General features: G+C 47.7%; 1 protein-coding gene across 2 annotated transcripts in view; it reads right to left on the reverse strand.

The window, feature by feature from the left end:
• The window catches only part of LDLR (low density lipoprotein receptor), a 35,972-nt gene that overhangs the window by 6,058 nt on the left and 3,791 nt on the right, over positions 1 to 26,123 (reverse strand). Inside the window, exons 2-15 of one of the 2 annotated variants that reach the window (XM_082650505.1) lie at positions 18,652 to 18,774; positions 17,575 to 17,697; positions 15,567 to 15,953; positions 13,042 to 13,164; positions 10,945 to 11,067; positions 9,366 to 9,485; positions 8,764 to 8,889; positions 7,065 to 7,236; positions 6,751 to 6,978; positions 3,450 to 3,568; positions 3,002 to 3,141; positions 1,444 to 1,585; positions 1,181 to 1,333; positions 217 to 336 (exon numbers count right to left, since the gene is read on the reverse strand). In XM_082650505.1, coding sequence (XP_082506631.1) covers positions 217 to 336; positions 1,181 to 1,333; positions 1,444 to 1,585; positions 3,002 to 3,141; positions 3,450 to 3,568; positions 6,751 to 6,978; positions 7,065 to 7,236; positions 8,764 to 8,889; positions 9,366 to 9,485; positions 10,945 to 11,067; positions 13,042 to 13,164; positions 15,567 to 15,953; positions 17,575 to 17,697; positions 18,652 to 18,774 — 2,199 coding nt within the window. Of the gene's footprint in view, positions 1 to 216; positions 337 to 1,144; positions 1,334 to 1,443; positions 1,586 to 3,001; positions 3,142 to 3,449; positions 3,569 to 6,750; positions 6,979 to 7,064; positions 7,237 to 8,763; positions 8,890 to 9,365; positions 9,486 to 10,944; positions 11,068 to 13,041; positions 13,165 to 15,566; positions 15,954 to 17,574; positions 17,698 to 18,651; positions 18,775 to 26,123 lie in introns of both variants that reach the window. The other variant, XM_082650504.1, reaches the window with a different exon arrangement.

Consider the following 26,123-nt stretch of genomic DNA (forward strand, 5'->3'; position numbering starts at 1 on the left):
GGCCCTGTTGGGCAGACACCTGAAAAAGCCCATGTGATCCCCACTATTCCAGGAAGGTGGGTGGGCACTGTTATTAGCTCCATTTTATAGGTAGGGAAACTGAGGCTTCCACCATGCCAGAGACAGTTAGAAAAGGAGCCAAGACTAAATCCACTCTGTCTCTTCACCAACATGCTCATATCAATGAACCGGGGCCAGGGTGACCCCAGCCTTTACCTTGTTGGGACATCGTCACTGACTCTGCCGTGGTGAGCTCAGGACTGGCTGTGCGCTTCGGACCCACGGTTGTCGAGTTGACTGTGGAGGGCCTCCAGGTGGTCACTGCAGGTTCAGTCTCTGAAAGAATAAACAGTTCCTGAGTGCCCTGCAGCTTGAGCCCCACTGATAGCTGCGCTGCTGCTGACAACGGATAGGAAGCAAGTGCCATGGGCCACAAAGAAATAACTGAAGATAAACGCACTGAAAATACAAACCCACCAATATCTATGTTATTATATTACACGTTGTTTTTCAAAAGGAAGATTCCTAAGTGTTACAGACACACTGGCCCCAAATGGAGACTTTCTCTGAGGATGAGGAGAATCAAAAGGGGGCCACCTTCTCCCTCAGTGTCTGCAACTAAAATCAGTCCCGGGCTTCCCTGGTGGCGCAGGCAGTCATTAAGAGTCCACCTGCCAACGCAGGGGACACGGGTTAGAGCCCTGGTACGGGAAGATCCCACATGCCGCAGAGCAACTAAGCCCGTGCGCCACAAATGCTGAAGCCCGCGCGCCTGGAGCCCATGCTCCGCAACAAGAGAAGCCACTGCAATGAGAAGCCCGCGCACCGCAATAAAGAGTAGCCCCTGCTCGCCGCAACTAGAGAAAGCCCGCGTGCAACAGCAGAGACCCAACGCAACCAAAAATAAACAAAATAAGTAAATTTATAATAAATAAATAAAATAAAACCAGTCCCTCCCCCACCCAAGAGGTCTGGGAAAGAGAGAACTAGACCTTACAGGTGAACTGAGTCCATCTCCCTGCCAGGCACAGTGCTGATGCACCCAGCATTTGAGAAAGGCCTTACAAGGGCCTCCTGGGGCCTCACTCTCCCATTTGATGGATGAGTAAAGTGAGGGTCAGGAAGGTCCGGCTGCTGGGCTGACCTGCAAGGGTGGCAGGAGGCAGACTGGTGCCCCCACCTGCAAGGCAGCTTCTCATGTCCTCGGCCAGCCGCGTGCCGTCGGGGCAGGCACAGGTGAACCTGGGCGAGCGGGGGTTGATCTGCGGGGCTGGCAGACACAGGTACTGGCAGCCACCGTTGTGGAGGGCAGTCCTCTCACACCAGTTCACCCCTGTGGCGGAAAAGGCAGGGAGGCAGGGTGAGAACGAGGTCAGAAAATTTCTAGAAAATTCCAGAGCGCCGGCAGGGACGTGGAGGTGGGGGTGGCCATCCCATCTTTACCTCTCGGCTGTGTGAGGTTGTGGAAAAGGACGATGTCCTCTGGAGAAAGCAGGTTTTCTGCCATCAAATTAATGTCCGAGCCTGTGAGGCGGTTGGCACTGAAAATGGCTTCATTGACAATATCCGTCCAAAATACTTTATCCTACATGGGAGTTAAGGAAGATGACAGATCCCATCAACCATGGGGCTGGGACACAGACCACTGTCTCCACACCCCTTGAAGTTACTGGGGTTCTCTGGGGAACAAGCAGTGCTGGGTGGTAGCATCATTTCTTTTTTCTTTTTCTTAAAAAAATTTTTAATTGTGGGGACTTCCCTGGCAGTCCAGTGGTTAAGACTGCACGCTTCCAGTGCAGGGGACGTGGGTTCGATCCCTGATCAGGGAACTAAGATCTCACATGCCAAGCAGCGTGGCAAAAAAATAAAAATAAAAATAAAAAATAATAATAATTGTGTAAAATACACATTATGTAAAATTTACCATCTTAACCATTTTTAAGTGTCCAGTTCTTTGGCATTAAGTATATTCACATTGTTGTGTCCACCATCCATCTCTAAAACTTTTTCATCTTCCCAAATTAAAACTCTGTCCCCATGAAACACTCACTCCCCATACCCCTCCCCCAGCCCCTGGCACCCACCATTCTACTTTCTGTCTCTATGAATCTGACTCCTCTAGGGACTCAGATGAGTGGAATCACACAGTATTTGTCTTTTTGTGCCTGGCTTATTTCACTGAGCATAATGTCCCCAAGGTTCATCCATGTTATAGCAGGTGTCAAAATCTCCTTCCTTCTTAAGGCTGAATAATATGTCATTGGATGGATGGACCGCATTGTGTTTATCCAGTCATCCACTGATGGACACTTGGGTTGCTTCCAACTCTTGGCTTTTGTGGATCGTGCTGCTTGAACGTGGGTTTACGAATACAGTTGACACTTGAACAACATGCATTTGAACTGCGTGGATTTTTTTCAGTAGTAAATACACGATTCCCAGCTGGTTGAATCCACGGATGTGGAACTACAGATACCAAAAAACCCTGGATACGGAGGACCGACTCTAAACTATACTCAGATTTTCGACTGTGTGAAGGGTCAGTGCCCCAAACCCCACGTTGTTCAAGGGTCAACTGTACAGCAACATTCTTTAGAGCAGAGTTTCCCCACTGGGATGCTATTTAGGGCCACATAAGCCTTCCTGATGGGCACCCCCATTCTCTTGCAGGGTGTTGAGCAGCATCCTTTTGTTTTGGCCTTGACTCACGGCTTGCAGGGATCTTAGTTCCCCGTCAAGGGATGGAAGCTGGGTCCCCTGCAGTGGAAGTGCTAATTCCTAACCACTGGACTGCCAGGGAAATCCCTAATTCCTGGTCTAAGACCTCTTCATGGTCACCAGCAGTTTTCTGACCTAGTCTGGGCTTGAATGACTACACGATGTGTGTGGACCTGTTAGCAGGAGCGCTCGCGCCTTGTATGTAAGTGATGCTCAGTCAGCAGCACTTGACCGTGAATTCCCGCAAGCACGGGAGCAGCGACCGCTTGCCCCCAGCACCCACCTCAAAGATGGCCAAGGAGAAGGGGTGCGCCAGCTTCTTCTTGTCCTCCAGGATGGTCTTCCGGTTGCCCCCGGTGACATCAATGCTGGAGATGGAGTGCAGCTTGGAGTCGACCCAGTACAGGCGGCCGCTGGAAAGATCTAGAATCCAAGATGGGGGTGGGGGGGGACAAGGAGTGGTCACACGTGATGCGGGGGGCGGTGCTTGGGGCTTGGGCACGCTGCTCCCCACAGGAGGGAGACCCCCAAGGACCCAGCAGAGATGCGCCCAGGAAAGCAGTTCAGACCCTGCCCCCATCCCCACCCCCATGTGTGAGCCTGAACCGCATGCAGGTATGTGGGGGAATGGGAGCTGAGTTTCAGGTTATAAAATCTCAGGGAGGCCCGTGGCCATTTCCTCTCTTCCAGACTGTGCCTGACCCCACAGGACCACTGTGCTCCCAACATACCCAGGGTGATGCCATTGGGCCACTGGATGTCCTCCGTCACCAGCGAGTAAACGTCCACGCCATTCAGGCCCCCCTTCTTGATCTTAGCGGGGGTTCCCCAGTCTGTCCAATACATGAAGCTGGTGGGACAGCGGGAAGGACAGACAGGAGGACATCAGGGAGGGAGGCTCTGCCTACCCAGAAGAGCTGCTTGCCCCTGAAGCAGCCAGGCCAGGACTCCCAGTTGGTTCTGGGGAGACTCTGGATGGGTTCTTTCTGCTTCCCTGACCTTGCTGCCCTCAAGGCCCACACCTGGTGAGACCTGGCAGGATTTGGAGGACGTCTGAGAACAAAGGGAGGTTTTCATTCCAATGTTGGGACTGAGGCCCTGGAATCTGCACCCTGAACACTGCTTTCTAAGGGTTTTTAATAAATTTGGGAGGGGGTAATTTTTTGGCTTTTTAAATACAAATATATATATATATATATACACACACACACACACACACACACCCCTACATATACATACATGTATATATACACACACACACAAAGAGAGATTTTTTTAAATTGTGGTAAAACACACATAACATAAAATTTAGCATTTAACCATTTTTAAGTATACAATTCAATGGCATTAAGTACATTCACACTGCTGTGCAGCCATCACCAACATCCATCTCTAGAACTTTCTTTTCTCCCCAAACTGAAACTCTGTCCCCATTAAACACTGACTCCCCATCCCCCTCCCCCAGCCCCTGACACCCACTCTCCTACTTTCCGTCTCTATGGATCTGACTCCTCTAGGGACTTCGCATAACTGGAATCATACAGTATTTATCCTTTTGTGACTGGCTTATTTCACTAAGCATAATGTCCTTAAGGTTCATCCATGTTGTAGCAGGTGTCAGATTTCCTTTTTAAGGCTGAATGAAGTTTCGCTGTATGCATATGCCACACTTTGTTTATCTAATCCTCTGCAGATGGACACTTGGCTACTGTGAATCATGCTGCTAAGAACATGGGTGTACAAACATCTGTTTCTGTCCCTACTTTCAATTCTTTTGGATCCATACTTACAAGTGGATCTCCAAGGGCTTTTATTTTCTTTCTTTCTTTCTTTTTTAAATCTTAATTTATCTTATTTTATTTATTTTTGCCATATCCTGCAGCATGCAGGATCCCCGACCAGGGATTGAACCTGTGCCCCCTGCAGTGGCAGCTCGGAGTCTTAACCACTGGACCTCCAGGGAAGTCGCTCCAAAGGCTTTTAAACATCTGAAGAGATGCTCAGGCTAACTCACAAGTGACCTAATACAAATTAAAACTACCCTGGAATACACCCTCCCCATCATGATTACAAAGATGGAAAACCCTTTGGTGAGAGTGTGGGGAAACGGGTCCTAGGGTGCGCCTCTGGCGGGAGGGTCAGTATCACAATGTTTGCTTGGAAGGACAATTTGAGGCTATGTCCATGTAAGTACCCTCAGACCTATTTGTAATCCAAATTCTAGAATGTTATCCTGCAGATAAACTGCAGCGACTCACCTTCAAAGGCATTCAAAGGTATTCATGGCTACTTTGTATGAGGCAGGGGGTAAAAACCTAAATTTCCAGGGGCTGGAGAGCAGTTTAAATAAATCATGGCCCATCGGGTTGGCAGGGAAGGAAACCCATAGGCCAAATGAAAGAGCCAGGTCGGGCAAAGAGTTCCATGCTATTGGGGGTGGGGAGAAGAAACACAAAAGCAGAGCACTTGGGGACTCCCTGGCGGTCCAGTGGTTAAGACTCTGAGCTTCTAGGCACGGGTTTGACCCCTGGTTGAGGGAACTACGATCCTACAAGCCATGCAGCGAGGCAATCAATCAATCAATAGCAGAGCACACAACACGCATCTAAGTGGAGCGTGTGGGACTTCCCTGGTGGTCCAATGGGTAAAACTCCCCACTCCCAATGCAGGGGACCCGGGTTCAGTCCCTGGTCGGGGAACTTAGATCCCACATGCATGCTGCAACTAAGAAGTCCGCGTGCTGCAACTAAGACCTGGCGCAGCCAAATAAATAAATATTTTAAAATAAATAATGATAAGTGGAGTGTGTCGGGGAGGGTGTCTCTCTCTGCTGGCAGTAGGGTGGACCGGGTGACCCTCCACCAAATGAGAGCATTAGTCTTGATTGATGAGGACCTGACATGCCCACCTTCACCCCAAGGGGGGTCTGTCCGTTCTGAGCCACGGACACCATGCAAGGACAGCCAAGTGCGCCTTTGCCAACATTTTCTCCCTGAGGCCCAATGCTCCCTTTTCTCCAGTTATTGCAGCCAGAACATCCTGCCCATCCTGGGGTTGTGAAATGCCACACATGATGTACCGGGGCAGCTGGTGTGTGCTGCAGGTGCAGGGTACGTGTGACAGAGGACAGAGGCTTTCCGCCAGGGGACACGGGTCCCTGGGGACACTGGAGCTGCTGAGTCAGCCACGGGGCCTGCGGACCCCGAGGAGGGTGATCCACGGGCGGTGATCTGTCAGTCGGCTAACATTGTCCCAGAGCGTTTTTAAACATCTCTGCAATCCCGTCTCAGTGTAGGATACTCTGCCGTATAATACACTGGAATTTAAATTTCTAACTTCTAACAAGTGTTCATTTCTAATATAAATTTTTTTTTTTGCTGCACCTCCTGGCACTGGGATCTTAGTTCCCCTACCAGGGATTGAACCCACGGCCCCTGCAGTGGAAGCGTGGAATCCCAACCACTGGACCGCCTGGAAGTCCCTCTAATATCAATTTAAATCAGTATTTTATCTCTGATTTTGGATTCTATTCCATAGGGCAGGGCTTTTCAGGGTCTGATTCCACCTCAGGTGACACCGAAGACATGGTGGGGCATCGACCCCCAGGGCCCCCATAGGATGGGTGGGGAGGCCCACATTCTGGGCCTTGTTCTTTTTTTTTTTTTTTTTTTTTTTTGCGGTACGCGGGCCTCTCACTGTTGTGGCCTCTACTGTTGCAGAGCACAGGCTCTGGACGCGCAGGCTCAGCGGCCATGGCTCACGGGCCCAGCCGCTCCGCGGCATGTGGGATCCTCCCGGACCGGGGCACGAACCTGTGTCCCCTGCATCGGCAGGCGGACTCCCAACCACTGCGCCACCGGGGAAGCCCTGGGCCTTGTTCTTTTCTGACATCGAGAGCATCCCGGGGTTCGGGACAGCCCGCATCCAACTCAGTCTGGTCTACCTCAGCACAAACCTCCCCCCACCTGGAGCCCTAATCGGTTCATGAACCCCACCCGTGTTCTTTGTGCCCCCAGCCCTGGGAATACCCACCCGTGGATGGGATCCACCACAATGGCCCGTGGCTTGGAGCCTTTCTCTTGGAAGAGCGTCTTCCTCTTCACACCCTTGGTGTCAGCCACTGAGACGGTGCCCAGGATGGAGTCAGTCCAGTATATGTTGCTGTGGATCCAATCCACTGCCAGCCCATCGGGGGCCTGGAGATCCTCGCTGATGACAGTGTCGTAGGAAGAGAAGCTGGAGGCTCTGTTGATCTGGGCGCTGAGGGGAGAGGAGGAGAGTGTCAGCTCCAGGGGCCCTCAGTCCACTCAGGGACTGGGGCTGCACGGGGCGGGGCCCAGGCTCACCTGTAGATCTTCCTCTGGGACAGGTCGGACCAGTAGATTCTGTTGCTGGCCACCTCCGTGTCCAGGGCGACCACGTTCTTCAGGTTGGGAATGACGCTGGCGTACTCGCTGCGGTCCAGAGTCATTTTCCTCACTTCGTGGCGGTTGGTGAAGAAGAGGTAGGCGATGGTGCCTGGGGAGCCAGGAAGGGGAGTTCAGGAGAGTGAAAGGGACCCTGGCCTCCACTGTCACCCTGCAGGGTCTGACTGAATCAGGGGAGACACCAGGATGCCTGCCTGGGGTATTAACAAAGTGGTTCTGATGTGGATCGGGGAGGACATGGTAAATGACTCACTTCAAATGCAAACTAACCAGCCCACACCCCGCCACATCCTTTACTGGGGTCTCACACTCTTGCCCACTATCCACCTTCCCTAGTCACCCCAGGGACAGGTGCCAGACAACAAGGGCCAGCGTCTATTCCCCAGAGACCACTGAAATTATTCAAACTCGCCTGTTCCTTCCCACAGAAACCACAATAAAGGCTCTCCCACAACCCCGGTTTGGTCTGTTGGCCTCACCATAGCTGAATAATAGTAAAACCTACATTTGAAAACATCTGGGCCCCAGCATTTTACATTGAAGAACGTAAGATGAAGAAATGATAACGGCAAATGTAAACAAAGTGATTTCTAATGTCAGGGAATTCTGCTTAGTGCTTTTCCTACGTTTTTCTCTCATTGACCCTCACCCTCCTAACAGGCAGCGGCTGTTGTCAGCTCCCTGTACAGATAAGGGAATTAAGGCTCAGAGAGAAGTGACTTGCCCAAGGTCACACAGCTAGTGGGTGGTAGAGCTGGGATTCGAACCTGGGTCACTTTGACTCTGGGGGCTGTGCTATAACCATGACATCAATATCCACCAACACACCGAGCCTTCTACAACTGACCCCCCTCAGAATATCCCTTCCCATGACACCATTCCAGCTGGGATGGCATCTGTAGGGACCTGCCCCTACAGAATGGGATGAAAATGAAATCTCAAATCCTGGAGGGCTTCACACATGGGGATGTAACAGAGGGAAGCCAGGGAGCTGTCAAAGGGATGATGACTGAGAGGCCCTAGGGGAAACAGCTCTAAAATATTTCTGCAAAACTGGCCCTCATTTGGAATCACACTGCAAGAGCAGAACATGACAGAAGACAAAGGATGTTTGGGTGACCTGTCAACTTCACCAGGACAGCTATGCCTCCAAAACCATGGGATCCCTTGATCTAGGTGATTCTAAGAATTAGTGCATGGTTGCAGTTCTAACCTAAACGTCAGGTAGAAGAAACTCAGTGATTTGTACTATTTTGTTTCATTATGAACAATTATATTTTGGTCTCTTTTCAATGGATTTACTTTTTTTGATATAAGTTCCTTTAGCTGGAGGGGGTGCAGGCTGTTCAGGCCATGGCTTTCCACTTCTTGTGCCCTGAAGCCCCTCATGGGACTGGGGGCTACAAACCATCCCCCACGGGATTGATCTGCATCTTCAGAGAAGCCGGACAGGTGTGGGCAGCTCCCTAGCCCGATTCCTAACTAGGCTGTGGTGTTCACCTACCAAAGGCCTCCGGAGCAGATGGTCTACCCCCGGGTCACTGCAGTCGGTGCAAAGTTCAGATGATAAAATTCCCCACCACGTTCGTTCCCCGTCCCGCCGCCTCCCTGCACTCACCCACGGCCTTGCAGGCCTTGGTGAGGGGCTCCAGCTGGAAGCCCTCCTCACACTGGCACTTGTAGCTGCCCTCGAGGTTCACGCAGAGCTGGCTGCAGGCGTCTGGGTCCTGACACTCGTCGATGTCTGCGGGATGGGACACAGAGAGATTTGGGGCATCTTCCCCATGGGATGCAGATGGAGCGATGGGCTCTGACCAAAGGCCGTGCATTCCAGTGGCAAATGGGGGACAGCTCATCAAATGGGGGATAGCTCATCCCCTCTGGGGAAGACCTCCAGGGCCAGGGACTCTGACCAACAAAATCTTGGAAACAGCCAAGTGTCACCTCTAACAGTGACCCCGACCTCACCATTCACCTCAGGGCACAGCCAGCAGGGCCAAGCTGAGTCAGCTGAGATTTCTTTCTTAATTATTAATCCCCAAAGGCCAGAAGCAAGTCCTCCCTGAGAGCCAAGCCGGCGACAGTTGGCCCGTGTACCTGGCCTCCTACCAGCCCTGTACAGAGGGGACGGTGCCCACGCCCACTTAATGGATGGGAAAACTGAGGCTGAGGGCTTGACCTTCCCCATGTCCAGGGAAAGGGCCGGGGCTCGGGAATCACCTTCACATCTGTGCTTGTCCACCAGCTGGAAGCCCTCAGGACACAGGCACTCGTAGCCGATCTTGAGGTCGTTGCAGATGTGGGAGCAGCCGCCCTTGTTGTCCAGACACTCGTTGGTCCCTGTGCCAGGTGGGGGATGGAGACCGGTCACACTCTGGCCTCCAGCCGCCACTCTCCCGCCACCCTGTGCTATTTCGCCGTCATCATTATAATCACCACAATGACTGTGCAGCTGCAGAAGTACCATGACTCCTAAGAGGACTCAGCCACTGTCACATGGGACGCCATGGATGAACCACGAGGATGTTATACTGAGTGAAATAAGCCAGGTATAGAAGGACAAATACTGCACTATTCCACCTCGAGGCCCCTATTGCAGTAAAATTCATAGGGACAGAAGGTAGGATGGTGGGTGCAGAGGCTGGGGGAGGGGGAGGGGGACTTAGTGTTTAACGGGGACAGAGTCTCAGTTCTGCAAGATGAAATAGTTCTGGAGATGGATGGTGGTGATGGTTGCACGACAACGTGAATGTACTTAAAACACTACTGAACTTCACTAAAAATGGTTACGATGGTAAATTTTTATGTTTTTTTAACTGTAATTACAATTTTTTTAATTATAAAAAATAAAAGCTGGGGCTTCCCTGGTGGCGCAGTGGTTGAAAGTCCGCCTGCCGATGCAGGGGACCCAGGTTCATGCCCCGGTCTGAGAGGATCCCACATGCCGTGGGGCGGCTAGGCCCGTGAGCCATGGCCGCTGAGCATGCGCGTCCGGAGCCTGTGCTCCGCACCAGGAGAGGCCACAGCAGTGAGAGGCCCGTGTATCGCAAAAAAAATAAAAAATAAAAGCCACATACAACTTCCTACAGTTACATATATTAACCCATTTAATCCTCCCTACAACCCTAAAGGCAAGGGAACTACAGCTGGGGAAACTGAGGCATGGCCAGATTAAATGACCTGCCCAAGATCACAGCACTGGACTCGAACCCAGGGCACTCGGCTCCAGAATCTATGCTCTTACCCTCTGTACCAGGCATGGGCCAAAGCCAGCCCTCCACCTGCTCTTACACAGCTAAGTAGGGTTTTTACATTTAAAAACAGTTGAAAAGAAAAATAAGAATCGAAAGCAAAATGGTATTTCGTGAAAAAGTTCTATGAAATTCAAGTTTCTGTATCCATAATAAAAGATTCCTTGGAGCACGGCCCCAAGCATTCATATGCACGTGTATGCATTTGTATGGCTGCTTTTCTGCTACAATGGCCAAGTTGAAGAGCTGTGACACAGACCTTATGGCCTGTAAAGTCCAAAATATGGGTCATAGCACTGCTAAAACTACACGCATTGCATCATTTGATCCCCAGCAGCCCTAGGATGTGGGAGCAGTTACTGTCCCATTTTACAGCTGGGAAAACTAAGGCTTAGAAGCCAATCCACTTATCCCCAGCACCCACCCCCCACCATCTGTCTCACCCCACAGCACTTGTGGGCCTGGGTGGGCCAGCCCCTCACAGCACCGCAGCACCCACGTCTGGGTCCCACCCCTGCTCTGCCAGCTGCCCGCACCCTGGGGCTCACCGCACTCCTTGAGGGGTTCGTCCGACCAGTCTCGGCAGTCCCTGACTGAGTTGCACACTTTGTCCAGGGAGATGCACTCGCCGCTTTGGCACTTGAACTTGTTGGGTCCCTCACACAGAGTCACTATGAGAGCCACAGAGGAGGATCAGGTGCTTCTGAGCAGCAGGAGCCCACTTAGTGCTTTTTATTAATATGATAGCTTATTCATGCAAGAATAGATGCAAACGTATTTGGTAATAAAACAGAATAATTATTGAACGTCTGTGAAGCCTCCACTCAGCTTAAGAATTAGAATGTAACCAAGAGCAGGGGCTGGGAAACTCTGGCCCACTGCCTGTTGGTTTAAATAAAGTTTTATTGGCACACAGCCCTGCCCATTCATTTACATATCATCAGCGGTGGATTTCACGCTATAATAGCAGAGTCCAGTAGTTGTAATTGAGACTATGGCCCACAAAGCTGAAAATACTTACTATCTGGCCTGTACCATTGGGCCCTGACAGAGACTATTATAGTGGTTTTTGCCATCCCATCCCCCTACTCTCTGCTACCCCCAGAGGTAATGATAGTCTTGAATTATGGGTTTACCATTTCCTTATTTTTTCATTAATCATTCTATCAAACATGTATGAATGAACAATATATTGTTGAACTCTGCTTGTTTTTGAGTATGATATAATAACTGTACCCAGTAAATTCCTACAACTTCCTTCTTGCTCCCAACCCCAAGGTTATGAGGTTTGCCTGGGCTGCAGACAAGGGCTGTAGCCTCATTTTCTCAGCTGTATGGTATTCCACTATGTGCCGTTTAAAATTATTTCCATATACCCCTGTTCACAGCAGCACTATTCACAACAGCCAAGGGGTGGAAGCAACCCAAGTATCCATCCACAGATGACTGGATAAACAAAATGTGGTCCATCCATACAATAGAATGTTATTCAGCCTTAAAAAGGGAGGAAATTCTAACACCTGCTACCACATGGATGTACGTTGAAGACATCATGCTCAGTGAAATAAGCCAGTCACACAAAGACAAATACTGTGTGATTCCACTTACATGAGGTCCCTAGAGGAGTCAAATTCATAGAGACAGAAAGTAGAATGGTGGGTGCCAGAGGCTGGGGGAGGGGGAGGGGGAGTGAGTGTTTCACGAGGACAGAGTTTCAATTTGGGAAGATGAAAAGAGTTCTGGCAATGGATGGTGGTGACGGTTACTTAGCACTACTGAATTGACCCTTAAAAATGGCTAAGATAAAAAAAAAAAGGTTAAGACGGTAAATTTTATGTTATAGGTATTTTACCACAATTAAAAAAATACTTTGGGACTTCCCTGGTGGCACAGTGGTTAAGAATCCACCTGCCAATGCAGAGAACACGGGTTCAATCCCTGGTCTGGGAAGATCCCACATGCTGCGGAGCATTAAGCCTGCGAGCCACAGCTACTGAGCCTGTGTCTAGAGTCCGCGAGCCGCAACTACTGAGCCCCTGTGCCATAACTACAGAAGCCAGTGCACCTAGAGCCCGTGCTCCGCAACAAGAGAGGCCTCCGTAATGAGAAGCCTGCGCACCACAACAAAGAGTAGCCCCCACTGGCTGCAACTAGAGAAAGCCCACGCACAGCAACGAAGATCCAACACAGCCATAAGTAAATAAATAAACAAATAAATAAATAGATAAATAAATACGTATTTTTTTTTAATTAATTCTACTGCTGATGAACATTTGGGTTGCTTCCAGTGTTTTGCTGTTAGGACAGTGCTGCTCTGCCTGTTCTAGAGCTTTTCTCCCAGTGCAAGTTTCCCAGGAGCGGAACTGCTATGTTGTAAATTCAGCAAAGTGCTTTACATGGAATCGTACTGTGCATGTAACTGAGCTCAGGGACATGAGCTCTGTACACTCCGACCGCATTAAATCTCACAGTCCTGAAGTAGGTGCTTACATTTTGCCCATTTGGCAGATAAGTGGACGTGAGGCTCAGAGAGGTCAAGTAACTTGCCCAAGGACACACAGGAGGCTTCTCCCTTGTCTGGGATGCACCATGCTCATCCCCCTACATCTCCCCATGGCCCTGGACCCTGGCGGGACAGAGCTCACCATTGATGCAGCCCAGCTCGTCGCTCAGGTCCTTACAGTCATACTCCCTGTCGCACTGCCGGCTGCCGTGGATGCAGGTCCCATCTGAGCACTGGAACTCGTCAGGCCGGCAGGTGGCCACAGCTGGGAAAGACAGAGCCAGGTGTGGAAAATAAGAAAGTGGGCAGGAAAGCACCCTAACACAACCGTTTTCTTAGACTTTTCTCCAGTCTGTCCTCGTATGCAGGAAATTCATTAAAAAGCTGGCAGAGCCAACAGGCCATTCTCTGCAGAAAAGCAGTGATGTGGTCCCAACCCAGACAGAGGCACGGCCAGGTAAGCTATGATAAATCATATCAATACCACTGAGTATCATACAGCCCCTCAAATGACTCACACTGCAAACGTAAAACATGTTTCAGTTGACACTACCTAAAAAGGCCATTACAATGAAATCTTGGCGGACACACGTGATGACTAGAATAGGGTCATTTTAACCACGGTCCAGACCTTGACCTCCAACAGGTTTTTGCTTTACCCTAATTCATTAAGCTCTAAGCTTAAGTTTTCCGCACTTTCCCATGGGTTACATTTCACTATCAAAATGTTTACAATTTGAAAATTCGATTTCAGGAGGTCAGTGAAAAAAGATGATAAATCTATGGGCAGAATGATCCTCCCCACCCACCTTTTTAAAAGTATGCAAACGGGCTTCCCTGGTGGCGCAGTGGTTGAGAGTCCGCCTGCCAATGCAGGGGACACAGGTTCGTGCCCCGGTCCGGGAAGATCCCACATGCCGCAGAGTGGCTGGGCTCGTGAGCCATGGCCGCTGAGCCTGAGTCTGGAACCTGTGCTCCACAACGGGAGAGGCCACAACAGTGAGTGGCCCGTGTACCGCAAAAAATATATATATATAAAATAAATAAAATAAAATAAAAATATGCAAATGTCTGGAGCTTGTTATTTTCAAGTGTACTTGCTCTGCTGTGACCTAGGTAAAAGAGGAGAATGATCCTACTTTTTGTTTTGCTTTGTGTATTTAGAATGATCCTATTTTTAACCCCTGTGTCTATCTTTGCATTAAGGAAAAAAATACAACTGAACATAACTCTCGCAAAACATGCTCTCCGATGAGAGTTCACATGGTGGGGTGATCAGGGATGGGTTCGGGTTCACAGGTGTGTGTCCTCAGAGGGTTACTCTGCCTTTCTGTGCCTCAGTCTCCTCATCTGTAAAGAATGAGGGAAGCGTGCTCTCACAAGTCATGGGGATTAAATGAGTTTGTGTTCAGTTTTATTTGTTTATTTACTTATTTATTTTTTATTTTTGGCCTCGCCGTGGGGCTTGTGGGATCTTAGTTCCCCAACCAGGGACTGAACCCCGGCCCTTGGCAGTGAAAGAGCGGAGTCCTAACCACTGGACTGCCAGGGTGTTCAGTTTTAGAACCGATCGATCACATACAAAGTCTTCAACTGTTTTGTTTTGCCTTATTTATTTTTTGGCTGCGCCAGGTCTTAGTTGTGGCATGTGGGATCTTCACTGCCGCAGGTGGGATCATGCGGGATCTTCATTGCGACATGTGGAGTCTTTAGTTGCGGCATGGGGGATCTAGTTCCCTGTCCAGGGACTGAACCCGGCCGGGTGCACTGGACTCCGCAGGCTGGAAGTCCCTTCAATCGTTTTTAAAAGGTGTAAGAAGTTTTTAAAAAGTCTAATTACGGGACTTCCCTGGCAGTCCAGTGGTTGAGACTCCACGCTTCAAATGCAGGGGGCACAGATTCGATCCCTGGTTGGGGACTAAGATCCCGCATGCCATGTGGGGCGGCCAAAAAGGAAAAAAATAATAATTAAAAAATAAAATGTCTAATTACACCTATACAGCGATTGCAACTCTGAACACTGTGCACGTGGGCAAAGATGCCAAAGAAACAGAAAGACGAAAACGACCTACATCACTAGCCGTGCAAGAACGGCCCTGATTCAGGGTGCACTGACTCAGGGCCACGTCTTCATCACAGTCGCCACTAACCACCTGTGGCTATTTAAGTTTCAATGAGTTAAAATGAAAGCAACCTAAGAATTCCATCTTTCAGTGGCACCAGCTACACTGGCCAGCGCTCGTGCACTGGGCAGCATCACAGCAAGTTCGATTGGATGGCACTGGATTCTAACCGAGGCCCGCAAAGGCCGATGCTGTTGCCCCATCTGCAGGGGAGGAGACCACAGCACAGTGGTCCCTGGCCAAAGGTCACACAGCACAGATGACACCAGCCAGGCCCGGAGCCCAGGATCCTTTCTGGACCCAAATTATACTGCAGGTTGCAGTTTGCTCCCCTGGGCAAAAGAGATTAATTAAATAGGTGTTCCAGACTGAGCACTCTTTGGAGGATAGCTTGTCCTCCATGTGACTGGAAAGACTCGAACATGAAATGGGACCGATTTTCTTGCTATGAGATGTGAAACCATTCAACCACCTAAAGGCACTGCCCCTGCCCCGACTTGGGGGAGCCTGGGGACAGATGAGGGGACCCGTGCGGCGCCCCTACCACAGTTCTCCTCGTCAGACTTGTCCTTGCAGTCGGGGTCATGGTCGCAGTGCCAGCTGGAGTGGATGCATTCGCCGCTGCGACAATGGAACTCGAGGGCCGAGCAGGGGTTGTTGTCCTGTGTGGGGTCCGACGGCTGAGGGCTCCCGCAGTGCTGCGGCCACTCGTCAGAGCCGTCTTCGCAGTCGGGGTCACCGTCGCAGGCCCAGAGCTCGGGGATGCAGGTGGAACTGTTGCACTGGAAGCTGGCAGGGCTGCAGGTGGGCACGGGGCAGGACACCTCGTCTGAGCCATCTAAGCAGTCCAGGTCCGAGTCGCAGACGAACTTCGGGGCGATGCACTTGCCGTCATTGCAGCGGAACTCGTCCTGGGAGCACGTCTTGGGGGCTGCGGGGACGGACGGGAGACGACAGCCCGGTCAGCAGGGAGCCTCCCACCACATTCTGACACAAGCCCATTGCACAGATGCAGACACTGAGCCAAGGAGAGGCCAGAGCCCAGTGGTCAGGAGCTCAAGGCAGTGGTCAGGAACCCTGAACACGGAACCGCTGCCCTGGCCGGAAGACTGCCCAGCTCCTGGGCCCCCTCTGTGCTTCAGTTCCCTCATCTGTTCGTGTCTTAAGGCATTGCTGAGGACTTGGGGTATAAAGCTCTCACGTTGGGCTGGGTACATGGGAAGCAGTATGAGTCTGCACAGGGGACTTCCCTGGTGGTCCAGTGGTAAAGAATCCACCTTCCAATGCAGGAGATGCGGGTTCAATCACTGGTTGGGGAACTGAGATCCCGCATGCCGGGGCGGGGGCAACTAAACCCCTGCACCACAACTACTGAGTTCATGAGCCTCAACTAGAGAGCCTGCGTGCTGCAAACTACGGAGCCCATGCACTCTAGAGTCCGCGTGCCACAAGTAGAGAGAGAAAACCCACACGCCACAACTAGAGAGAAGCCTGTGCCCTACAACTACAGAGGAAGAAGCCCCAGCGAGGAAATGAAAGATCCCACATGCTTCAACAAAGATCCTGCATGCCTCAACTAAGACCCAATGCAGTCAAAAAAATAGTGTGCACAGGGAATACAGTCAATATCATATAATAAATTATAATGGAAAAGAATATGAAAAAGAATATATGGGGGCTTCCCTGGTGGCGCAGTGGTTGAGAGTCTGCCTGCCACTGCAGGGGACATGGGTTCGAGCCCTGGTCTGGGAAGATCCCACATGCCGCGGAGCAACAAAGCCTGTGCACCACAACTACTGAGCCTGCGCTCTAGAGCCTGCAAGCCACAACTATGGAAGCCCACGTGCCTAGAGCCTGTGCTTTGCAACAAGAGAAGCCACTGCAATGAGAAGCCCACACTCCGCAATGAAGAGTAGCCCCCGCACGCCACAACTAGAGAGAGCCTGCGCCCAGCAACGAAGACCCAACGCAGCCAAAAATAAATAAATAAAATAAATTTATTAAAATGTTCCCCAGGGAGCTGTTTCATCAGATGACCACTAACCAAGGTTAGACGTGCATTTCTAAGGTAAATGTAAGCAAACACTCACTTTTTGGGTCTTATGGCTTGTGGGATCTCAGTTCCCCAACTAGGGGTTGAACCCTGGCCACGGCAGTGAAAGCCCAGAATCCTAACCACCTGGCCACCAGGGAACTCCCCGTTTTTAGTTTTTTTTAAGACTCTCTTAAGGGTTTTCATATTTTGTGAACTTGAAGATTTGATGTGATCTCAGTTATTTAAATTTTCCCCAGGATTTTTTGTTTTTTAAAGGGCCTTATTTTGTTAAAAAAAAAAAAACCTATGCAATTGAAAATGAAATTATAAACAATGAATAAAATCAAAGAGACAAGACAGAACCAACTGCAAAGTGCCTTCCCCTCCAAGACTCTCGGCCTGTTTCTTCACAGAACCCTCAGTTTGGGGAACAAACTCTGATCTTAGCCAGGAACCCGGTCAGGTCACTTGGACTAAACCAGGACCCACGGGCCACCAGGCCAGTGACTCCACTTACGACAGCCTTCCTCGTCTGAGCCGTTCTCGCAGTCCAGCTGGCCGTCGCATCTCCAGGACTCAGGAATGCAGCGATTGACATGGCCCCCACAGCTGAAGTCCCCCGTCTTGCAGGTGACAGACACTATGGGAGAAACAGGATTCAGCCTTAACCCAGAGGGAAGACCAACCTGCCTCGCCAGTCCGAGCTTTGCAAGGGAAAAACCCAGAGTTTTCTGACAGGGAGTGCCGAGCCCACTTTTCTGAGTCAAAATGAAGGACATTTAATGGAGCTTGTTTAAAATTAGAAGCTAGGTGCTGCAAAGGTTTTGGAACGAGATGGAGGTGGTGGTTGTACAGCACTGTGAATGTATTCATGCTACTGAACTTTACTTTTTTTAATTTTTAAATTTTTTTGGCTTTTTAAAAATTGAAGTATAGTTGATTTACAATGTTGTGTTAGTTTCAGGTGTACAGCAAAGTGATTCATATATATATATATTCTTTTCCATTACGGTTTATCACAGGATATTAAATATAGTTTCCCTGTGCTATACAGTAGGACCTTGTTGTTAATCTATTTTTTATATAGCAGTGTGTATATGTTAATCGCAAACGCCTAATTTATCCCTACCCGCTCCGTCTCAAACTGATCACTTGAAAATGGCTAATTTCTGTTATGTGAATTTCACCTCGATTTACAAAAAAAAAAAAAAAGAGGCTTTAAAGGAAAGTTTCAGTTCCAGTAATATCTTCTCTCTCCATTTCCCAATTCACAGCTGAATACATCAATACACTGGCCAATTTCCACCGAGTCTGTCATCCAGTATCATCAAATCACTTTGCTGTACAGCAGAAATGTTTATTTATTTATTTTTAAAAAAGTGGTTTTTGTTGTGTCATGGCTTGCGGGGATCCCCAAAGAGGGATCCAACACCGGCCCCCTGTAGTGGAAGTGTGGAGTCGTAACCATTGGGCCGCCAGGGAAATCCCTGTACAGCAGAAATTAACACAACGTTGTAAATCAACTATACTTAAATTTTAAAAAAAGAGTGAAAAAAAAAGGTTAGGACGCGTGTCACGCCCAAAGGGGACTCACTGCACGTCTCCTGGGACTCATCGGAGCTGTCCTGGCACTCAGCGCTCCCGTCGCAAACCCACTTGTAGGAGATGCATGTCCCATCTCGGCACTGGAACTCATTTCTCCCACATTTGTCTTCCACTGAGAGAGAAAGAAAGGAGAAGGAAGGATCAGGGTCAGGATTAGAAACGACCATGCTCCCTGTGTCTATTTCCTGCCAACTGAAGAACGAACCAGAAATACAACCTTACTATAACAGTCAAGTTCCCAGGAAATGAAACACGTACAACAAATTAAATTTCATGAACTGAAATGTAAGTATTGTGGAGGATGCAAAGAACACATCCAAAAGAGAGATTTGTCCCCAGTATGAGATTTTGGCATCATGGTTGTTGAGTCCAAAGTATGGATCCATTGGTCTATGGGAATAAAATATTAGAAACTGGGTGTACATTAACAAAGAAAAGAAAATTATTTCGCATATTACAAATTTGTATTGGAAACAGTACCAAGGAAAATTGAGGCTGTAAAAGCATTAAGCTGGAGGAAAACTTGAAAAGCTTTCTCCAGTAGGTAGAAAGGAACTATAAAGAGATAAAAATTATGAGAAATTATTAATGTAGAGGTCAGTGAGCAGAGATCCAGCAGAAAAGATAATCATATAACTAAAAGTCAGATCAAAAGAAATGGGACAGACACAGTAACAAAAGATCTAATCAAGAGAAAACTTTCCTTAGGAAAACGAAGACTTGGATTTTGAGATAAAAATGAGGACAGTGGCTTCCCTGGTGGTGCAGTGGTTGAGAGTCCGCCTGCCGATGCAGGGGACGCGGGTTCGTGCCCCGGTCCGGGAAGATCCCACATGCCGCGGAGCGGCTGGGCCCGTGAGCCGTGGCCGCTGAGCCTGTGCGTCCGGAGCCTGTGCTCCGCAACGGAAGAGGCCGCAACGGTGAGAGGCCCGCGTACCGCAAAAAAAAAAAAAAAAAAATGAGGACAAAGTAAGTGTTTGGGAAGTTTTCTAAAATATATGATATTTGCACTTTGGAAAAGAGAACAAAATAATATTGACTGCATTTAGTTTTAGATATCATGCTTTGATTTAGAATGCATGTTATGTGTGAACTACGATCAAAGCAAACTTTTATTGGTTGGTAAAACCTGGTACTAATCCTTTAACCTCTAAATATAAACTTTGATCCCCTTTGTAATCTAAAGTAATGCGGCCAATAAAAATTATGATCTGGTTCATCTCAGGATAAGGAAATAAGACCAAAAAAAAAAAAAAGAAGCTAGCAAGATTTTCCTGATTAGTCAGATGTTCTGAAGGCAAATAGTATGTAAAATAGAAGTTTTAACTGATGGCTACATTTGTTATATTTTTATTACCTTTGTAAGAAGATTAAGAATGTCTTTTCTTTTATTAATTTATTTTGAACGTTAGCCATAACCAAATAAAGAGTTTAATGGTTTGTGCAAAACTTATTCATGAGCTCATCTTGCACAAAGGCAATTAATGAACGCATTGTCTGGGAGAAAACTCCAGACAAGAAGAACAGAAGACAGTAGATCCTTTAATGATTCTTCTCATGGGAGAAGTCTCTCCTTCCTTCATTCTGGATATGGGTGAGGAAGATTCAAGATCTTACACACTTTAGGGCTTTTTATGTATTTAGATTTTTCTTTTCCTTTGATATTCTCTTTAAACACCCCAAATTTGTTTTTTTTTTTGTTTTTTTGGGTTTTTTTGCGGTATGCGGGCCTCTCACTGTTGTGGCCTCTCCCGTTGCGGAGCACAGGCTCCGGACACGCAGGCTCAGCGGCCATGGCTCACGGGCCCAGCCGCTCCACGGCATGTGGGATCTTCCCGGACCAGGGCACGAACCCGTGTCCCCTGCATTGGCAGGCGGACTCTCAACCACTGCGCCACCAGGGAAGCCCCCAAAATTTGTTTTTATCCATGGTGGTATTGCCTAGAAAACGTGAATCATCTACACTTAGTCTAGTAAACGGTTACAGGTAAATTAAAATTTTGTTGCCTGGAAAAGAAAAAAAAAAAGAATTTCCATTAATAATTCTTTAGCTCTGAGACTACTGAAGAATGTTTCCAAGTATCTGTTCTCCTCCTCCTTCTCCATATTATTAAGACCTTCAAGTTTTAGCTGGGCACACGACCCAAAAGAGGATCTATAATTTCCCAATTTTCCTTGCAGCTAGGTGTGGCCATGGGTCTGAGTTTAAGCTAATGAGCTGTGAGTGGATGTAAATGTGCAAACTTCCCAACCTTAGATGGCAGCATTGACAAGTTTATTCCTATTTTTTTTAAGTCTTTATTGAATTTGTTACAATAATGCTTCTGTTTTATGTTTTGGTCACGAGGCATGTGGGATCCTAGCTCCGCGACCAGGAATTGAACCCACACCCCCTGCACTGGAAGGCAAAGTCTTAACCACTGGACCACCAGGGAAGTCCCAAGGTTATTCCTATTAATGAGCATTTTGCCCCTCCTACCTTCAACATACAAGATAAAAAGAGACCTAATCAGATATGATAGAAGGTCAAGCCAAAAAAAATCAAAATGATCAAGGACACCCTTTGAAATGTGGCCTTCTGTGCCCAATTGCTAATGATTAACCTTGCCCTTAATACTCAGCCATAAAAAAGACTGAAATAATGCCACTTGCAGCAACATGGATGGACCTAGAGGTTATCATACTAAGTGAAGTAAACCAGACAGAGAAAAACAAATATCATACAATATTGCTTATATGTGGAATCTTAAAAAAAACGATACAAACGAACTTATTTACAAAACAGGAATAGACCCATAGACACAGAGAACAGTCTTATGGTTACCAAAGAGGAAAGGGGTGAGGGACAGATAAATTAGGAGGTTGAGATTAACATATACACACTACTATATATAAAATAGATAACCAACAAGGACCTACTGTATAGCACAGGGAACTATACACTTAATATCTTGTAATAACCTATAAGAGAAAAAAAATTGAAAAAGAATCTGAATCACTTTTGCAAAAAAACACTTGCTCTGACTACATCATGATTTCAGATTTTAACTAACTATAGCAGGAAGCCATCACGAATAACAAGATATTTTTAAATGTTGTGTGTCTGATTTTTAATCTCACCTTTTTAACATTTCTGCTTTTCTGTATAGTTATAGTTTGTCATGTACATCATACACTAGTACAGTATATGATAAATAATTATATTAGGGAGGACTTCCTCAAAATTTTTTTAACCAGTGAGGGTATGCGATTAAAAGAGTTGGGAGACCAACTGGTTAAGACTAGGATCAAAGACTTTAGGGCCCAAATGTGATGTGAAATACTGGATTGGATCTTGCAAGAGGAAAGGGCCATTAAAGAAAAAAATGGATGAAACCCAAAGGAAGTCTGGAGTTCATAGTAATATACAAATGTTAATCTCTTAGTTTTGACATGTACTGTAGTATGTAAGACGTTAATATTGGGGGAAAATGTATGAGGGATATGAGAATTCTCTGTAATATCTTTGCAACTTTTTTTACATTGAATATAATCCCAAAATAAGAAGGTCATTTTTTTCCCAAGTCATTGAGGTGAAAGATGACATACATTAGATGACTGCAGTTCTTTCTTTCTTTCTTCCTTTCTTTCTTTCTTCCTTCCTTCCTACCTTTCTTCATTAAATATTTTTGGCTGTGTTGGGTCTTCATTGCCGTGTGCAGGCTTTCTCTAGTTGCAGCGAGCGGGGGCTGCTCTTCAATGCGGTGCATGGGCTTCTCATTGCGGTGGCTTCTCTTGTTGTGGAGCACAGACTCTAGGCACGCAGGCTCAGTAGTTGTGACCCCCGGGCTTAGTTGCTCCGTGGCATGTGGGATTGTCCCGGGCCAGGGATCGAACCCGTGTCCCCTGCACTGGCAGGAGGATTCTTAACCACAGTGCCACCAGGGAAGTCCCCACTGCAGTTCCTTAAAATGAACAATGAATGTGAATAAAGACTTGGGGAGCATCAGTGGGGAAAAAAGTCTTTAGGGCTGGAAGGCATGTGAAGGCCAGACCTTATGATGATGAAGGAAGAGCTGAGTCTCCAACTCATCCCAGTCTTGGCCAAAATGGAAGTGTGGTCTCCATCTAAGTTAAAGTCAAGACATAAGGTGGCAGAGAGGTGAAGGTGGCCCACAGCCGGAAGGGAACAAAAGAACATGCCTGGATACTTCTTTTCCAAGCTCACGGATGTAGGCCGGTGTTCCCTACACACATCCCATTTCCTTTCATACACACCCATCTGCAAGACATCTGTTTTCCCCATAAAATGCCATCCTGAAACCTCTATAAACAAGGAAGAGGGAGGCCCTGAGGTCACCAGATTTCACCAACTGTCCCCACTCCAAAGCAGTGTGAATTACAGTCTTATGGAAATGGCATTCTCTGCCTCCGTACTGGATCTGGTAAAAATTTCACAACCTCAGATCCCAAATCCCTGCAGTTCCCTCTGCTGCAAAGCCCCCTCCCAACTCCCACCTGTTTGTTTGGCTAACGGTTCAACTTTGAATACTTATTTATTTATTTTATTATTTATTTATGTATTTTGGCTTTGCCAGGTCTGAGTTGTGGCATGCAGGACCTTTTAGTTGCAGCATGAGGGCTTCTTAGTTGCAGCATGCGGGATCTAGTTCCCTGACCAGGGATTGAACCTGGGCCCCCTTCATTGGGATTGCCGAGTCTTACCCGCTGAACTACCAGGGAAGTCCCTAACAGTTCAACTTTGAAGCTGACCTTCCCCAAAACTGGGTTTGGCACCCCCATGAGCCCCTGAAACACCCATTTCTCACTCCTAACACGGTATCGAAAGCACCTGTTTATTGTGTATCCCCCAGGCTAGACTTAAACTCCTTGAGAGTAAGGAATGTCTTTTTCATCGTTTCAGCATGAAACCATCAGAGCCCAAGGCCTGACACAGTCACAGTAAGATTTGTTCAATAAGTATGCCAAAAATCAGGGCCGGGTCCATCACCTTTGCCGGGGAAAGATTTTGGAAAAGTGGAACTCTTCCACATTCCACCTCTTAGGAGGGCAACAGGGCAGAATCTGTCAAAATTTAAAGTGCAAAGTCCCTGGGACCCAGAAGAAATATTAACACAGGTGTATAACAATGTCAAGTTCAAAAGAGGTCCAAAGCTTTCTCTGTTTGTTTATTTTGGCAGTGCCTGGCGGCATGCGTGATCTTACTTCCCCCACCAGGGATCGAACCCATGCCCCCTGCAGTGGAAGCTCAGAGTCCTAACCACTGGACCACCAGGGGAGTCCCTAAAACTTCTCTTATAATAGAGAAAAGGGGGGAACAATTGGTGGTATTATTTATTTACGTATTTATTTTTGGCTGCATTGGGTCTTCATTGCTGCGTGAGTGCTTTCTCTAGTTGCTGCGAGTGGGGGCTACTCTTTGTTGCGGTGCACGGGCTCTAGGCGCACAGGCTTCAGTAGTTGTGGCACACAGACTTAGTTGCTCCGTGGCATGTGGGATCTTCCCTGACCAGGGCGCGAACCGGTGTCCCCTGCATTGGCAGGAGGATTCTTAACCACTGCGTCACCAGGGAAGCCCAGTGGTATTTTAAAATATGACCACAAATTCCATGACACTCCCTCCAAAAGGTGAGCCTAATTCCCCACACCTGGCGTGTACTCAGGACTTGTTTCTAATATAGAGAAAAAGGCAGACGTGATGAGGTGTGCCTTCTGACCCTACATCATGAAGCCACCGCAGCCTCCTCCAGAATCTCTTGGATTGCTTACTCTGGGGGAAGCCCTTTGCACACGCTGAGGTGCTCCATGCAGTGAGTGCCTGAAGCCTTCTGGGAAAAGCCACTGAGGACACCATCTTGGAAGGGAACCTTCAGCCCCCATAGAGCCCTCAGATGACTGCAGCCCCTGCAAATGTATTTTTTCCTGGGGTATCTAGATGGCAACTTCAAGTGAGATCCTGAGCCAGAACCATCTGGCTATGCTGCTTCCAAATTCCTGACCCACAGAAACTTGGAGATAATAAATGTGTATTGTTTTCAGCCACTAAGTTTTGGGGTAATTTGATATGCAATAGATAATTAATACATAACCTAACTTAAGAAGGTATGCCTATATTCAAATGGAACTATGTAGCCACACATGCAAAATCGATACCTAATTATAATGCAGATCCTTCAGAGGCACGGAAAAAGGTGATGTCAACCATCCTACGTTGTGACACTGTGCAAAGCTGTCCACAGTATTTTGCTAAATGGGGAAAAAAGCAAGGGGCAGAAGAGTTTGTAATAGTTTTCAGTGTGATCCTACTTTTGGAAGAAACAAAGTCTTATCTGTGCTTCTGCATAGGAAACAGTGGCAAGGGGCCTTCTTTAATTCATTTCAGGTTGTTTGGTTTTCTTCTAAGAATGCTTTACTCTTGAGATTCTTTTTTTTTTTTAAACAAAGGAAGAAAATGATTAAGTGAAAGAACTAAGATATCAGTCAGTGCCTATCCCTGGCATTAGCCCCAATTCCTCTGATTCAATAAACCTCCCTTTTTGTCGGCTCTTGGTGCCTTTGGTCATTCCAATGGGGGTTGACAAGGCCAGAGACCTCTGGAGGCCCTTGAACATTTCACTCAGCCTTGAACCCAATCCTGAGCCTGGGTTGAGGGCTATGGGGGTCAGGGGCTCTGGGACCCAGTTTGAAAACCACCTTCCTGGAGAAATGGGACACCATATGCTGTACTTTATCACTCTCCTCTGGCTTCCTTTGGTAAACAGTTCCACTACCCAGATGAGTGTATTACATTTATACAAGAGGGAGGAAACCTTTTACTGCAGCCACAGAATGCCAGGAAAAGGTAAGATGATGGTGGATGACTTTCCATGGCCTGATTCCAGCTGTCAAGGAATGTTCTGCATTTTTAGGACTTTTGGAGAACCTTGCAAAAAGATCATCTTTCACTGCCCTGGAGTCTATGGAGCACAATGAAACTAACGTTTGGGTTGCTTTTCCTTGTAAAAGTTATTCTTTGAAAAACAGCTACTTACTTATTTATTTATGTGTACATGTGTGTATATGTATGTATTTGAGTTCTCAAATATGCATGCACGGATGGAGAAACTTGATTTGGCATTTCTGGTAAAGGGATCCAAGGGAGAATAATGTATCCCTTCATCCATTTCTACTTTGCTGGTTCACCCAGCACTTTTGTGTAGACTCCCTGAGAGGCAGTGTAGTGAGGTGCTCAGACAGACAGGCTTGGGTGTAAATGGCTTTCTGGGAACTTTCTGGGATGTGAGAAATTCTCTAGATCCTAATGAGAGGTGGTTACATAGAAGTAAATGTTTATCACAACTCATTGAACTCTTTACTTATCTGTCCATTTTATAGTATGTCAATTATACCTCAATTTCAAAATGGAAACTCTAAGTCTTCAAAGATCATGTCCAAGATTCCTGCCAGAGGTTAGGAAACCAG

This window comes from Grampus griseus (assembly GCF_964374135.1).
Source record: "Grampus griseus genome assembly, chromosome: 3".
NCBI classification, from domain to species: domain Eukaryota; kingdom Metazoa; phylum Chordata; class Mammalia; order Artiodactyla; family Delphinidae; genus Grampus; species Grampus griseus.